Here is a 15,292-nt window from a genome sequence, read left to right as displayed (position 1 = left end):
TATTGTAAACAGTGCCTCAATGAACATACATGTGTATATGTCTTTATAATAGATTGATTTATAATCCTTTGGGCATATACCCAGTAATGGGATTGCTGGGTAAAATGGTATTTCTATTTCTAGATCCTTGAGGAATTGCCACACTGTCTTCTACAATGATTGAACTAATTTATACTCCCACCAACAGTGTGAAAGCGTTCCTATTTCTCCACATCCTCTCCAGCATTTGTTGACTCCAGATTTTTTAATGATCGCCATTCTAACTGGTGTGAGATGGTATCTCAATGTGGTTTTGATTTGCATATCTCTAATAACCAGTGATGATGAGCATTTTTTCATATGTTTGTTGGCTGCATAAATGTCTTCTTTTGAAAAGTGTCTGTTCATATCCTTCACCCAATTTTTGATGGGCTTGTTTTTTTTTTTCTTGTAAATTTGTTTTAGTTCTTTGTAGATTCTGGATATTAGCCCTTTGTCAGATGGGTAGATTGCAAAAATTTTTTCCCTTTCTGTTGGCTGGCAGTTCATTCTAATGATTGTTACTTTTGCTGTATAGAAGCTCTTAAGTTTAATTAGATTTAGTTCTTTGTAGATTCTGGATATTAGCCCTTTGTCAGATGGGTAGATTGCAAACATTTTTTCCCATTCTGTTGGCTGGCAGTTCATTCTAATGATTGTTACTTTTGCTGTATAGAAGCTCTTAAGTTTAATTAGATTTAGTTCTTTGTAGATTCTGGATATTAGCCCTTTGTCAGATGGGTAGATTGCAAACATTTTTTCCCATTCTGTTGGCTGGCAGTTCATTCTAATGATTGTTACTTTTGCTGTATAGAAGCTCTTAAGTTTAATTAGATCCCATTTGTCTATTTTGGCTTTTGTTGCCATTGCTTTTGGTGTTTAATCATGAAGTCCTTGCCTATGCCTATGTCCTGAATGGTATTGCCTATGTTTTCTAATGGTGTTATGTCTTATGTTTAAATCTTTAATCCATCTGGAGTTAATTTTTGTATAAGGTATAAGGAAGGGGTCTGGTTTTAGCTTTCTGCACATGGTTAGCCAGTTTTCCCAATGCCATTTATTAAAAAGGGAATCCTTTTCTGATTGCTTGTTTTTGTTAGATTTGTCAAAGACCAGATGGTTGTAGGTGTGTGGCATTACTTCTGAGGCTTCTGTTCTGTTCCATTGGTCTATATCTCTGTTTTGGTACCAGTACCATGCTGTTTTGATTACTGTACCCTTGTAGTATAGTTTGAAATCAGGTAACGTGATGCCTTCAGCTTTGTTCCTTTTGCTTAGGATTGTCTTGGCTATGTGGGCTCTTTTTTGGTTCCATATGAAGCTTAAGGTTGTTTTTTCAAGTTCTGTGAGGAAGGTCAGTGGTAGCTTGATGTGGATAGCATTGAATCTATAGATTACCTTGGGCAGTATGGCCATTTTCATGGTATTGATTCTTCCTAACCATGAACATAGAATGTTTTTCCATCTGTTTTTGTTCTCTCTTATATACTTTTTAGTTCTCCTTGAGGAGGTCCTTCATGTCCTTTGTTAGTTGTATTCCTAGGTATTTTATTCTCTTTGTAGCAATTGTGAATGGGAGTTCACTCATGTTTTGGCTCTCTGGGTGACTGTTATTGGTATATAGGAATGCTTGTGATTTTTGCACATTGATTTTGTACCCTGAGACTTTGCTGAAGTTACTTAACATCTTAAGGAGATTTGGGGCTGAGATGATGGGGTCTTCAAAATATACAGTCATGTTGTCTGCAAAGAGAGACAATTCGACTTCCTCTTTTGCTAATTGAATACCTTTATTTCTTTTTCTTGCCTGATTGCTCTGGCTAGAACTTCCAATACTATGTTGAATAGGAATGGTGAGAGAGGGCACCCTTGGCTAGTGTCAGTTTTCAAAGGGAATGCTTCTAGTTTTTGCCCATTCAGTATGATATTGGCTATGGGTTTGTCGTAAATAGCTTTTATTATTTTGAGATACATTCCATCGATACCTAGTTTATGGAGAGTTTTTAGCATAACGGTCTGTTGAAATTTGTCGAAGGCCTTCTCTGCATCTTGAGATAATCATGTGGTTTTTTACTTTGGTTCTGTTTATGTGATGGATTATGTTTATAGATTTGCATATGTTGAACCCGCTCTGCATCCCCAGGATGAAGCTGACTTGGTCGTGATGGGTAAGCTTATTGATATGCTGTTGTATTCGGTTTGCCAGTATTTTATTGAAGATTTTTGCATTGATATTCATCATGGATATTGGCCTGAAATTTTCCGTTTTAGTTGTATCTGTGCCAGGTTTTGGTATCAGGATGATGTTGGTCTCATTAACTGAGTTAGGGAGGATTCCCTCTTTTTGTATTGTTTGGAATAGTTTCAGAAGAAATGGTACCACCTCCTCTTTGTACGTCTCATAGAATTTGGCTGTGAACTCGTCCAGATCTGGACTTTTTTTGGTTGGTAGGCTATTAATTGCTGCCTTAACTTCAGACCTTGTTATTGGTCTATTCAGAGATTCAACTTCTTCCTGGTTTAGTCTTGGGAGGGTATAAGTGTCCAGGAATTTATCCATTTCTTCTAGATTTACTGGTTTGTGTGCATAGAGTTGCTTGTAGTAATCTCTGATAGTAGTTTGTATTTCTGTGGAATTGATGGTGATATCCCCTTTATCATTTTTTATTGCATCTATTCGATTCTTCTCTCTTTTCTTTTTTATTGGACTGGCTAGCGGTCTATCTATTTTGTTGACCTTTTCAAAAAACCAGCTCCTGGATTTATTGATTCTTTTTTGAAGGGTTTTCTGTGTCTCTGTCTCCTTCAGTTCTGCTCTGTTCTTAGTTATTTCTTGTCTTCTGCTAGCTTTTGAGTTTGTTTGATCTTACACCTCTGGTTTTTAAAATTGTGATGATAGGGTGTCGATTTTAGGTCTTTCCTTGCTTCTTATGTGGGCATTTATTGCTATAAATTTTCCTTTAGACACTGCTTTAAATGTGTCCCAGAGATTCTGGTACGTTGCGTCTTCATTCTCATTGGTTTTGAAGAACATCTTTATTTCTGCCTTCATTTCATTATTTATCCAGTAGTCATTCAGGAGCAGGTTGTTCAGTTTCCATGAAGTTGTGCAGTTTTGAGTGCGTTTCTTAATCCTGAGTTCTAATTTGATTGCACTGTGGTTTGAGAGACTGTTTGTTATGATTTCCAATCTTTTGCATTTTCTGAGGAGTGATTTCCTTCCAATTATGTGGTTAATTTTAGAGTAAGTGCAATGTGGTGCTGAGAAGAATGTGTATTCTGTGGGTTTGGGGTGGAGAGTTCTGTAGAGGTTTGTTAGGTCCGCTTGGTCCAGATCTGAGAAAGGAAAGGGAGGAATGTAGAGGAGGAACAATGTCTTTTCTCTTTCCTTTCTTAGATTCATAGATGAGGCTCCTACAACAAAACACAGATTAGCAAGAGAAACATACTGATGTATTTACTGTAAATGTTATGTGACATGAGAGCTTTCCTAAGGAAATGGAGACTCGAAGAAATGGGTAGACCTGTGTATTTTTAATGCTAGCTTTGAAGAAGAAAACTGGATAGTTGTGGAAGCATGATTGGATAAGTATAATTTAATAGCAGCAAACTTGGAGGAACTTGACAAAGCCTGTGTGTTCACATTCTTCCTGTGACTCTGTCTTTAGAGATAAGGATGTTCTTTTCTTCCGGGTTTTGTGAGGGCACCTCTGGAATGAGGATCATGACTTGCTTTTAGCGGGAGGTCAGAAAATCCTTCCTAGATTTTATGACCTGCCTCATGGAGGAAGGGTGGGAGGAAGGTGAGAGTGACCTTCCTGCTTCTGATGTTTGCTCAAATGCTAACATGACATATTTTGGGGTAGCATATCTTGAACTCCACTGGGAGAGAAGAGTTTTTTTAAAAATTAAAAAACTACATATTTATTCATTGCTTTCCTGGTCGTATTGCTGTTGTCAAATTATTCAGTGTACTTTTGTTGTTGTTAAAGAGATTCATAAACTTTTTTCTTGCTTTCAGAGCACTTTCAGTGGAGTTGTATAATGGAACATTTATAATACCTGAGAGTTACCATACGGATCACACATGACTAATGATTCAAGTGATCAAAACAATAAATTATACTTGACCATAATTTCTCCTGAGGAACTTGCTTGTGACTACTAGAAACTAGGCCAGGGTCCAGGTGAGGACTATAGTCATGGCTCATGGAATGGCCATGATTGGGATTGAAAACATCTGCATTTAGTTCATATTTTGCTCTGCACACTTGAATGATCACGGGCAAGTGTCTGTACCCTTAAGGACTTTCATCTCTTTCTTTGTGAAATCTGAAAGATGGGCAGAATTCTTTTGGCTGGTAAAAATCTATGCTTCTGAGGCCTGCCTTATACAAAACCATGGAGTTTATTGACTTTAAAGTTGAGGAGGGAGGAGGTGAGGCCCTTTGTCCTCTACTGCTTTCCCTGATCCCATCTCAGAGGAAGGGAGGTGATAGATTTAAAATTTTGCTTTGAAGTACTTTTGCTTTTCTTGCTTCTCTTTTTTCAAGCATTTGTATTTCAGTCCTACATTTAATTGTGGGATTCTGGGATTAACCTATTATATCTCATTAAAGTAATTTTAGTCTTTAGTAAAGCGATTAGAGGATGCTAATCTTTTCATTCTATGTACTCATTCAGCAATGTTCCTGACCTCCCGAAATTGTTCTGTTTTTCATGGCTAAGCCACCTTAGTCATTTGAGACTTGAGGGCTTAAATGTCTGCAGAGGCCAGGCTGATAATATAATTTAGTGAATTGGATCAGTGTAAAAATTTTAATTTTCAGTATAGTCATGTTTCATTTTCAGTTCTGTAGCTAGTACTTGACCCCGATACTGGAGCAGCAATAGAGAACAGTGCAGGCATTGGCTAACTGGAAACTTCGTGACCCTTCTGAGGGGTCATCTGCCCCCAAGTTCTATTGTCATTTGCGGATGTAGGCTGTGTGTTGCCAAATTTTCTAAATGTTCAGAAGAGAGATGGCTGTGGGTTGCTGTTTTCTGGTCTCTGTTTTATTCTTCATGGGCAGGCTACCTTGTACCTTGTTCTCAATAAATGCCTGAATGGGAACTAGCTTTCCAGTTAATGTTTGTTCAGGTCTTCTGAGTGTATTGTAGGCGGCGGAAGGTGATGTCTCTGCTCATATGATTTCTGCTCGTGTGGCTTGTGGCATCTGAGAAAGGAAAAGACACAGAGGTTATTTGGACAAGAAGGACTAGAAGGATAACTCTTCCTTTGTGCACCTTTTGGTTGACTATGTGAAATCAGTCATTACAGAATTTCTCTGTTCTGTAATAACAGTTAGATTCCTTAATCTGGATAATTTGGCAGAAATCTAGAAAATCTTAAACATTCATAGCATTTCTTAAATTAAGGACCATTTTCTTCCTCTTTGTCTTCTTCTATTTCTATCATTCTTGCACTCTTTCTCTATCTCTCTTCTTTCCTTCTTTTCCACAGCATGGATTTTTGGCCTATTTATGATATATAGCATACTTCAGGTACTGTGTAGATATAGAATCTTATAAGGATCTAGGCCCAAATATCAATGAATTGAAATCTAATCAAGATCAACCTTAAAAGGTATTGAGAACTCAATGGTAATTGATGTGTGAAGAAATATATTTATAATGCTTACATATTTGGGTTTTGGGTTATATGTAAATTATGACTCTGAAGTAGATAACAAACTCCTTAAAGTCAGGAGTCCTTTTTCCTCTATGCTGAAGTACATTTATAATGATATGAAGCTGGTGGCGCTCTTAGTTAGTGAAGATCATTTATAACTTGGCACCTCTACAGAGTGTCATTTAATTCTGGGTTATTTCTGTTTGACCATACGTCCTTTGCCCTGACCTTATGATTCTTGTTTAGGATGGAATTTTTAAGATGAGCCTTTCTCCGGATGGGATGCTCCTGGCAGCCATTCACTTCTCAGGGAAACTGAGCATCTGGGCGATTCCATCTCTGAAGCAACAAGGGGAATGGAGTCAAAATGAGCAGGTATGTTTCTTGGTTATGATTATTATTAGAATGATACCCTCTTAAGGGTGAGTGTTGACAATGATAATTTTATTTTATTGATATTTTACTATAGCATACAGCTGTTTTTTCTCATAATTCCAAAGCTATTCTATCCTTTAAATTATGATATCAGTACAGTGGGAGAAATGAAAAATAGATTAATACTGTGGACTCATTTTAAATTGTAATGCAGTACACTTTGTATACAAAGAGTAATTTGTTTGTTAAACTCTTCATTTTTTTCCCTCTTTGTCATTCCAAAAGTACAGAATGGAGATGTTAACATTTCAGCAAAAGTTAATATGATTAAGGATTTGGAGGGTCAGATCCTAAAAGGGTTACAATTCTTTCCAAATCTTGCCACACTAGTAATTTGGGGCCTACTTGAAGGGAGTTACCTTCTCTTCACTCAAATTCGGGTAGCTAAGATACAGAGAAGGATGGAACTCTTTCATTTGTTGGTGTCCTGGAATGATAGGTTTTAAGGATTAGATGATTTTGTTATGTAGTGACAGGTAGAGTGACACTATTTAGTGACGTCTATTATAATTTAAATTCACAAGGGGAAAGTAAGTTCTGCTCATATAAAGCCATGTATTGTGATAAAGTTTAAAGAAATTACTCAACTGAAAATAGCTTGCATTATACATCTTCTATTCTCTGATTAGTTTGCATTTTACCATTTTAAGGATTAATTTTCCTTCTCTCACCCCCTCACTCTGTTTTCCTCTAGGCATATCCATGTTTGATGGGTGGTTTTGAGATTTTCAGATTAGAGCCTATTTCCTAATGACCTGAATGGATCAATGTCATAATTAAGAGGATTATTAAGGCATTTTTTTCAGAATAACAGAGGAAAAGAGAAAGTGGCTCTATATTTTCTTACTCGATTCACAGATTTAAATTTATTTGTTTTAGCTATTCTTATTTTTTTGTCTTATACACAACTTTAGGAAGATCCTTTCTCCCTGGTTTTCATTCACCTTCAAGTTAATATGGTCTCCACTTGTTTGCCACTCTTTCTCACTTTTTGGATCTAGATTTGTCCTCAGTGGCAGAGGTGCTCCTCAGCTTACAACCTTGGTGGCTAAATGAAAGGGACAATCTTTTTCTCTGCTCTGAAATTGTAGCTAAACTGAGTCATTTCTTCTTTCTAGAGGTGAAGTGATGAACTCTCAAAACTGTTTAATGTTGTTAGCTGGGGATGTCAGGCAGCAGAACTTCCACCTGGCTGTTAAAGAACTGACTTAGGCCGGGAGTGTAGGCTAATGACATGGGTTTGGACTGCATGGAGCCACCTGTACATAGATTTTGTTCAAACAAACAATGATCAAATGACATGGGTTTGGACTGCATGGAGCCACCTGTACATAGATTTTGTTCAAACAAACAATGATCAAAAATACAGCCTTTGCAGAATGTCACATCTGTGGATAGGGTAGCTGACTTTTTGTATAGGTGGGCCTGGCAGGGTCTTATGGGGGACTTGAGTATGGGTAGAGTTTGGTATACCTGGAACCCTGCGTATACCGAGGGATGACTGTACTTCCTGATGCATAATACATGAAGTCTGTGTTTTATATCTATATTTAAAATAAAGCATTATTCGTATCATTGATCCAAAAGATACTTTGTATTTTTCATGGTTATCAATGCATGAAAAGTATTCAGCTGCTTTCATTTGAGAGGAGAGCCTGATGTTCTCTCTATATTTGGGAAATTGTACATTTTGGCAACGTTTTTCTAAATGGTGAAAACTTTGAATAATGAAGGCATTTTCCCTCCTGGCTTTCTGTTTTTTGAAATTACTTTTATTCACCTAGTGGAAATATTTATCAACTTCTGAAGCACTCTTAATATTTCATCTTGTGCGTATCCTAGTATGTTATACATCTAGTGTAAGGGCTATTCACCACAAAATTGGTTAGTATGCTCTTTTGTTTACGGAAGATCTAGAGACCTTTTTTGTCCTGCAAAGGTAAATTGCATCTTTTTTTGTGGCCCTTATTGGCATATGCTCAACTTTTGACTGGTTAGTCATTTTTTTTTTTTTTTGGTCATTAGTTGCTAATAAATGCTATTATAATTCATTACTCTTTACTCATTAATATTATTCAATGATTAAATTTTTATAGTGGTTCTATTAAAAAAGGTAGAAGCTGTTTATAAACCTTAAAACCAGAGAATGAATAAGTGTAAATATTTTGATAGTTTGAAATATGCAGTCAGAAAAGTAATGGGACAGGAAAGGGAGGGACTTCAGAAATTGAAAAAATGGGTGCGTAGTAGGAAGAGAGGCATTCAGGCTAGAGGTTGTCATGCGTTAGCAAAAGTGTTTTGTACAAATACCCTGAGAGTCTGGAAGAATAATTTGTGAGGAATTGCGTACCTTCCATTGTTGTTGAGCATCCATTTTGTGGATGTGGCTTTGATTCCATATTCCTGAAACAGTCCTCAGATAGAGCTTTTGACTTTTAAATTGATCTGTCAGTCAGAGGAGCTATGAAACTTGATTCTCAAGCTAGTTGTTTCTCTTATTATAAATCTACACATTTTTAGGATTATATGTCAGTTTCTTCTGATGTGGGTGGTACGAATTATTTCTCTTGAATGCCTGAGTAAACTGGAAAAAATCAGATTTTTGGGCTCACAAAACTAAAAACCGTGGACATTATTGCCATTACCAAAGACATTGTACAGGTCTTGGTATCTTTTGCTGAGGGTGCAGTGGCTTAGCTATAGTTACTGACCCTGATCCTACTGACCACCATTTTCACTGCAGCTCTGTCCCTTCCCCAGTTCACAGTTCATCACAGCACAGTCTGGGATCTGCCACCCCTCCCTTTCCTGCTGCTGCTCAGCATAAGGGAGACTAGCTGGATAGGGCAAACTCTGCCCTCTGAGACCCTAGCCAGTTTTAGCCTCAAAGGAAATTTTGGTCCTAAGTCGGGAACATGGAAGACATTTAATTTTTTTTTTCTTTAAAACCCCAAGGCTGTGGTGAGAGTGGATACTTTGTGAATCTGTCATCTCCTTCAGTCTGATCGTCATGCTGCTTTGCTTTACCTCCTAGATCCTCCTGTCGCTGCTCTCTACTTTTGTGTAACCATTTCTGCTGTACTTTCTGAAACTTCATTCCATTGTAAACGTGCCTGTGAGGCTTCAGCCTCTTCACAGACACTCTGGTTTCTTTCTGTATGCTAATCGTAGACTTGTATAGTTTAATAGGAAGAAGGTACAGGAGTACGATCATCTTGTAGCTTTTACAAAATTTACTCTAACTACATTTATTATTTATTAAGCACTTTGTCCTCAGGTTGTGAAATAAGTAAGCAATAGAGCTGAGATTTGATTTTATACCTCTCTGACGCTGATATGTATGTTCTTTCCATGACCATGTGGGAAAAGAAATACATAAAAAAACAAAAAGATAGGTGGAAGAATACTTACTTATTAGGCTAGTGAATGCCAGAGTGTACTATGCACATTTTTTCCTCCAATACTTATGTTATTAGTTATTTAGTAGCATCCTATTATTTGAGAGATCCGAAGTAAAAGGTTAGGAGGACTGTAATCACTCTTTATCATTATTAACTTTTTACATTGATTCTTCTTATTTTATTTATTTATTTATTTTTTGAGACAGAGTCTCACTCTGTTGCCCAGGCTGGAGTGCAGTGGCATGATCTTGGCTCACTGCAACCTCTGCCTCCCGGTTTCAAGTGATTCTCCTGCCTTAGCCTCCCGAGTAGCTGAGATTACAGGCACCTGCCACCTTGTCCGGCTAATTTTTGTATTTTTAGTAGAGACAAGGTTTCACTATGTTGGCCAAGCTGGTCCTGAACTCCTGACCTTGCGATCTGCCCACCTCAGCCTCCCAAAGTGCTGGGATTACAGGTTTGAGCTACCGCGCCTGGCCTATTTGATGATCTTTAAAAACACAGAGACAAATCCTTTTTCTCAGTGTATGTGATACAGATTCTTTCGGCTCTCAGGTATGTTTAACTCTTGAGCTTGTTAGTGTGTTCCAGATACCAGAATAAATAATTGAGGAAGTCTCCCATTGGTAAATCCTTAGTTTAGATATTTAGAGTACTCATGATGTAGTGGGGTCTGGGTTGAAGGTAGTAACTCTGTAAAGCAAGAAGAGTTTGAGCAGCCATAGTTTCTTTGAGTCTTCCACCTGTATCCTGGGTATTAATCACTTGGATGTTTTAGATTTGAATTTCAGCATATGAATTACTAAAATGTAGTGTATTATAGTAAGAATAATAAAGACTATGTGTAACAGGACTGTACAGTAGAGTAGGTTGTTCCTATTTACATGATAACATACTGGTGAAATAATACAGTTTCTGTTGACTCTCTGCTGAGAGCTAGAGTAGGAAGTACAGTGCTGTAGTCCCTGCTCTTAAGATATTCACAGGCTTCCAAGGGAAATTATGAATAAATGATGAAAATGACATGTTAATATTATGAAAAGATAGGCTTGGGAAAGGTATGGAGGTCAGCTAATAGTGTTGGGGAGAAGGATTATTGGAAATAAATAGTATTTGTGTAGTAAGGCTTGACTATTTACAGGGCTTAGTTTTCATTGTGTAGTAAGGCTTGACTATTTCACAGGGCTTAGTCTCACAACAACCGTATTAACCCATGTATGCTGAAGGTTGCAAATTTTTTTTGTGAAAGACCTTGGTCATAACCTTGAGCCGTAGGATATAAATAACTCCCACAAGCTTAGCATTCCAATAATCGAACACTAGGCATAAATGGGTTAAGTGAAAATGTTTTGAATACCATTTTTTGTAGATGGGAATGATGCTAAAAGAGGCTAACTTGAGATCACTAAATGTTAGAGTCAAGATTCCACTTTGATTCAAGACTCCTGACTTCATAGGTTAAACCTTTTTTCAGAATATTTACTTACAGTGCTTACATTTAGAAGTATTGACTTTTATCTGGGTAAATCAGGGACTAGCATCTGATATTAATGGTAAGCAAGGGAGATATATCACCTTGAAGTTTGTATGAATAACATCCCCTGGAGCCATGCAGTTCATTATGTAGAGACCCTAGAAATGTGCAAGTAGTAATAACTGAGAGGTGTAATATAGTTATTTACCAAATATATAAGTGTCTGTGTGTACTCATCACTGGAATCCTTTAAAGAGAAAGTCCAAGCTTTGAAGAATACTGAGACAGCTACTGTTTTTTCATTTCTAGTAATAATCATGTGAGCTTGGATCAGCCAGGTAGGGCAGAGTTGCAGCTCTCTTTATGGCTGCTCTGGTAGGTAGGTGGACAAACAAATTAGTTTCAAATAGATGATACGGTAATATGTAAAATAGTCAGCTTATAATTTTAGTTTAAATGTTGCCTGAGAAGAAACTAATGTTGCTGCTACCCTGCACAGCCTTAAACCTCTTTCCCAAAATTGTGAATTCAACTCACTTGGGGCTTTCTTCATGCAATTTGCCGCTTTATTTGTTTTTATAATATGCTTTGTGTGATTGAATATTTTCTCTGCAAAAGCTAATGATTAAAGATAGTTGTGGAAGTGCCTATTCTGATTTACTAATATCCAGCTTTGAGTTGATTAAATACTTTGGCTTTCATTGTCAATATGAAAATCCATCTGGCTAGAAATCTGTGAGTATTAAATTTTGTTCATGTCTGGAATATAGTAAAATTGCTTAAGTGATTTTCATTTCAAACATTTCCCATATGTGACATTTATATCTTTATATCTCATTTTCAGCCTTAATTTTTCTCTCAAGAAGTTTTGGTATTTGCCTATTTGTACTTCTTTAGGTCTAGAAATGGAATACAAACTTATGTTTTCATTTTCATTTTATTTTCTCTTTCACACATAGTAGGTGTTGGACCAATCTTAAGTAGATGAATGAAGAGTAAGTGGGAAGTTGGCAGTTTATGTGATTAATCTTGATAAAATCCACAGCTGTTTTCACAATTCTACCAGACTGTGAGTTCTTTGAGAATAGGCAGTGAATATATATTTCATCTATAGACTCTCATAGGCTTAACACAATAAATAATAATAAATATTTGTGGAATGAATAAGCCTTTGAAAGGTTGCTTTTATATTGTTGGAGGCAGGGATTTCATTATATTTAGATTCTAGTGGTAAAAAAAAATTAGCAAATAAAATTCTCAAATCTAAAGAAAACATTGCTATAGCCATAACAGGTTTTCTGTGCAAAACTTATAACTATTCTTAGAACATACTCCTTTGGGTTAGGGCTGCAGTATGAAGTGATGGCATATTAGGCTATTTTCAGTAATATGGTAGCATGAATATGCTGGGTGGAGAGGCGTGATACCTTACTGAACTCATCATAAGGATTGCAGCTGACAGTCTTATAACAAAAGACAGGTTATCAATATAAAAGCATAACAAATTTATTTAAAAACAAATAGTTTTCCTTGCTAACTTGAATTTGGAAAGGACGATATAAAGAGGAATTTTTACCTTCTGTTCTTGACCAGCCACTATAGGCAGAGATCCAAGAAAGCTGATTTTGTTTAAAAAGCAAAAAAACAAAAAAGTTCTTACCTTTCTTTGCTCATCTTTTTTCAGTTGTTACAGGATTTTGTCTGTAGGTTCCAGAACAAGTCAGATGTCTCACCACATTGGATGCCAGAAACTGTTGGGGTGGAAAGGTGTGATACCTCTCCTAACCCATCGTAAGAGGACACAGCCAACACTCATATAACAAAAGAAGGGTAACAAGAGAAGCATGACATTTATTTAATAAGCATTTTACATGACACGGGAAACTTCAGAAATGAAGACTCTGGTTGGGCGTGGTGGCTCATGCCAGTAATCCCAGCACTTTGGGAAGCCTAGGCGGGTGGATTGCTTGAGCCCAGGAGTTGGGGATCAGCCTGGGCAACATGGTGAGACTTTGTCTCTACAAAAAATAAAAAGTGGCATGCGCCTGTGTTTCCAGCTCCTCCGAAGGCAGAGGTGAGATCACTTCAGCCTAGGAGATAGAGGTTGTAGTGAGCTGTGACCATGCCACTGCACTCCAACCTGGGTGACAGAGAGAAACCTGTCTAAATTAAAGAAATACAGACCCAGAGAAAACTGTCTGTTTTTATGCTTAGGTTTGATGAAGAATGGACAGACTTGTAGAATTGTGATGGGACAAAAGGGCATGGCCTATTGGTGATGGACTGAAGGGGAAATCCAGCAAGGCCTGTCTGTCCAGATTCTTTTTGGCTTCTCTGTATGACATTTCTCCCTGACTATGAGGCAGAAGCCCTCTGGAATAAGGGTCTTCAAGGGAGAAGGGAGAGAGTGAACTTTTTAGGTTTGATGGCTTCCTTTGAGGGAGGAGTTCTAGTTTCTGTGATGCACCTCAGGGAAGAATAATTCTGGTTTCTATGACTTGCTTTGGGAGACAAGGTGGGGCTTGAGACAGGAAGGTAGGAGAAGGTCAGAGATACCATGTTTCTGAGGCCCTTTCAGTTGCCTGAGTTGGAAGTACTCAACATGTAGTGCTGTTGTACTTTGGAGTATTGTGTTCTGAGCCCCAGCAAATACAGAGAAGTGGCATGGAGATTGCTTCTTGAAATGTATTCACATGGTACCAGGAGCTTTCTTGTGAATCATGGGGAGTTTGGTGATCCTGTCCACAGAGCACCAGTTTACAGAGTATGTATCAGATGTGGTGATGCATGGCCCCCTCCTGATTCTTCTCACACATAGGGGCTCTGGGGTGGAAGGATGGTAAGTTGAGTCTAGCTTCAGTGCTATGAGAGAAACAGTGAGAACGTCACCTTAGAAATCAGGGAAGAGCAACTGTCAGGTCGCTGGTCTGGCAGGCCACCTCTGTCTGAAGCAGAGTGAAGTTTAGAATTTTACTTGGGCTTTTTTCTTAAATACACTCTACAGATAATTTCATCAAACTCCCAAGTATTGTGAAGTTAAAAATGTAGTTCAGATGTCTGGCATGGATCGCCTATGTACTTTTAAGGCAAAAATACTCATAGGTAGTTATATACACAAAAGAATTTGAGACAGATACTCAAATACATGCACCTACATATTCATAGCAGTACAGTCTACAACAGCCAAAAGGTGGAAAAAACGCAGACTCTCATTAACAGGTATCTGGAGAAACAAACTGTGGTATATCCGTACAATAGAATATTACTCAGCAACTAAAAGGAACGAAGTGTTGATAAGCGCTACAATGGTGTAAGGACCTTGAGAATATTATATATTATTGAAAGATGCTAGACACAAAAGGTCACATATTTTATGGTTACATTTATATGAAATATCCAGAATAGGTAAATCCATAGAGATAGAAAGCAGCTTGGTGGTTCCTGGGGTCCAGGGGAAGGGGAAAGGGAGTAACTGCATAATGGGTGTGTGGTTTTGCTTTGGAGCGATAGAAATGTTTTAGAAGTGGATAGACGCGATGGTTGCACACACGGTGAGTGTACTGAGTGCCACTGAATTGTTCATTTAAGAATGGCTAATTTTACATTATGTGAAGTTCACCTCAATAAAAAAGGCTATCATTAACATACCCTCCTAAAGACCCTCAAACAAACAAAAATCAAGATAATGAAAATCTGCTGTCCTGGACTTGCTAAACTGTTCTAGTTTTTTCCCCTGAATAAACTTTGTATTTTCCTAACTTTGTATTTTTGTTCACACTGTTTTCATACTGGAATGTTTTTCTCTATTCATTTTCCGCGTCCAGATCTTATCCAGTCTTAAAAGTATAGCACCATAAGACTTTCTTTGTACCTCTTGAATTCTCTTCATCATTCTTAAACACATGCCCCAAATTCTGTTTTCATACTTTAAAAACCCCTGGCATTTTTATCTATACCTCTCTTTGGGTAGTTAACAAATGTGATCTTGGATTATATTAATTTATACTCATTTATTAGCTCTCTGTGTGCTTCAGTTTTGAGCCTGCAATATCTGTTTTTATTTTTTCCTTTTGTCTCAGCATGTATTTATTTATATTTTTTTAGAGATAGGGTCTTGCTTTGTTGCCCAGGCTGGAGTGTAGTGGTGTGATCAGAGCTTACTGCAACCTTGAACTCTTGAGCTCAGTTGATCCTCCTACCTCAGCCTCTCGAGTGGCTGGGGCTACAGAAGTGTGCCACCATGCCTGGCTTATTATTTTTATTTTGGGAGGAGAGGTCTTGCTATGTCACCCA

The 15,292-nt window shown here is 37.5% G+C and overlaps 1 protein-coding gene across 2 annotated transcripts in view; it reads left to right on the top strand.

Moving 5' to 3' along the window:
- NBAS (NBAS subunit of NRZ tethering complex) overlaps positions 1 to 15,292 on the top strand; it is a 372,519-nt gene that overhangs the window by 67,337 nt on the left and 289,890 nt on the right. For both annotated transcript variants that reach the window (XM_064363868.1, XM_064363867.1), the window contains one exon: positions 5,936 to 6,064. In XM_064363868.1, the coding sequence (XP_064219938.1) occupies positions 5,936 to 6,064 (129 nt within the window). The remainder of the gene's footprint in view (positions 1 to 5,935; positions 6,065 to 15,292) is intronic.

Source organism: Aotus nancymaae, unplaced genomic scaffold, assembly GCF_030222135.1.
Source record: "Aotus nancymaae isolate 86718 unplaced genomic scaffold, 86718_ANA_hifiasm-v0.15.2.pri h1tg000057l, whole genome shotgun sequence".
NCBI lineage: Eukaryota > Metazoa > Chordata > Mammalia > Primates > Aotidae > Aotus > Aotus nancymaae.
Note: the sequence above shows the minus strand (reverse complement) of the source record. Positions and strands in the feature narration are given on the sequence as shown.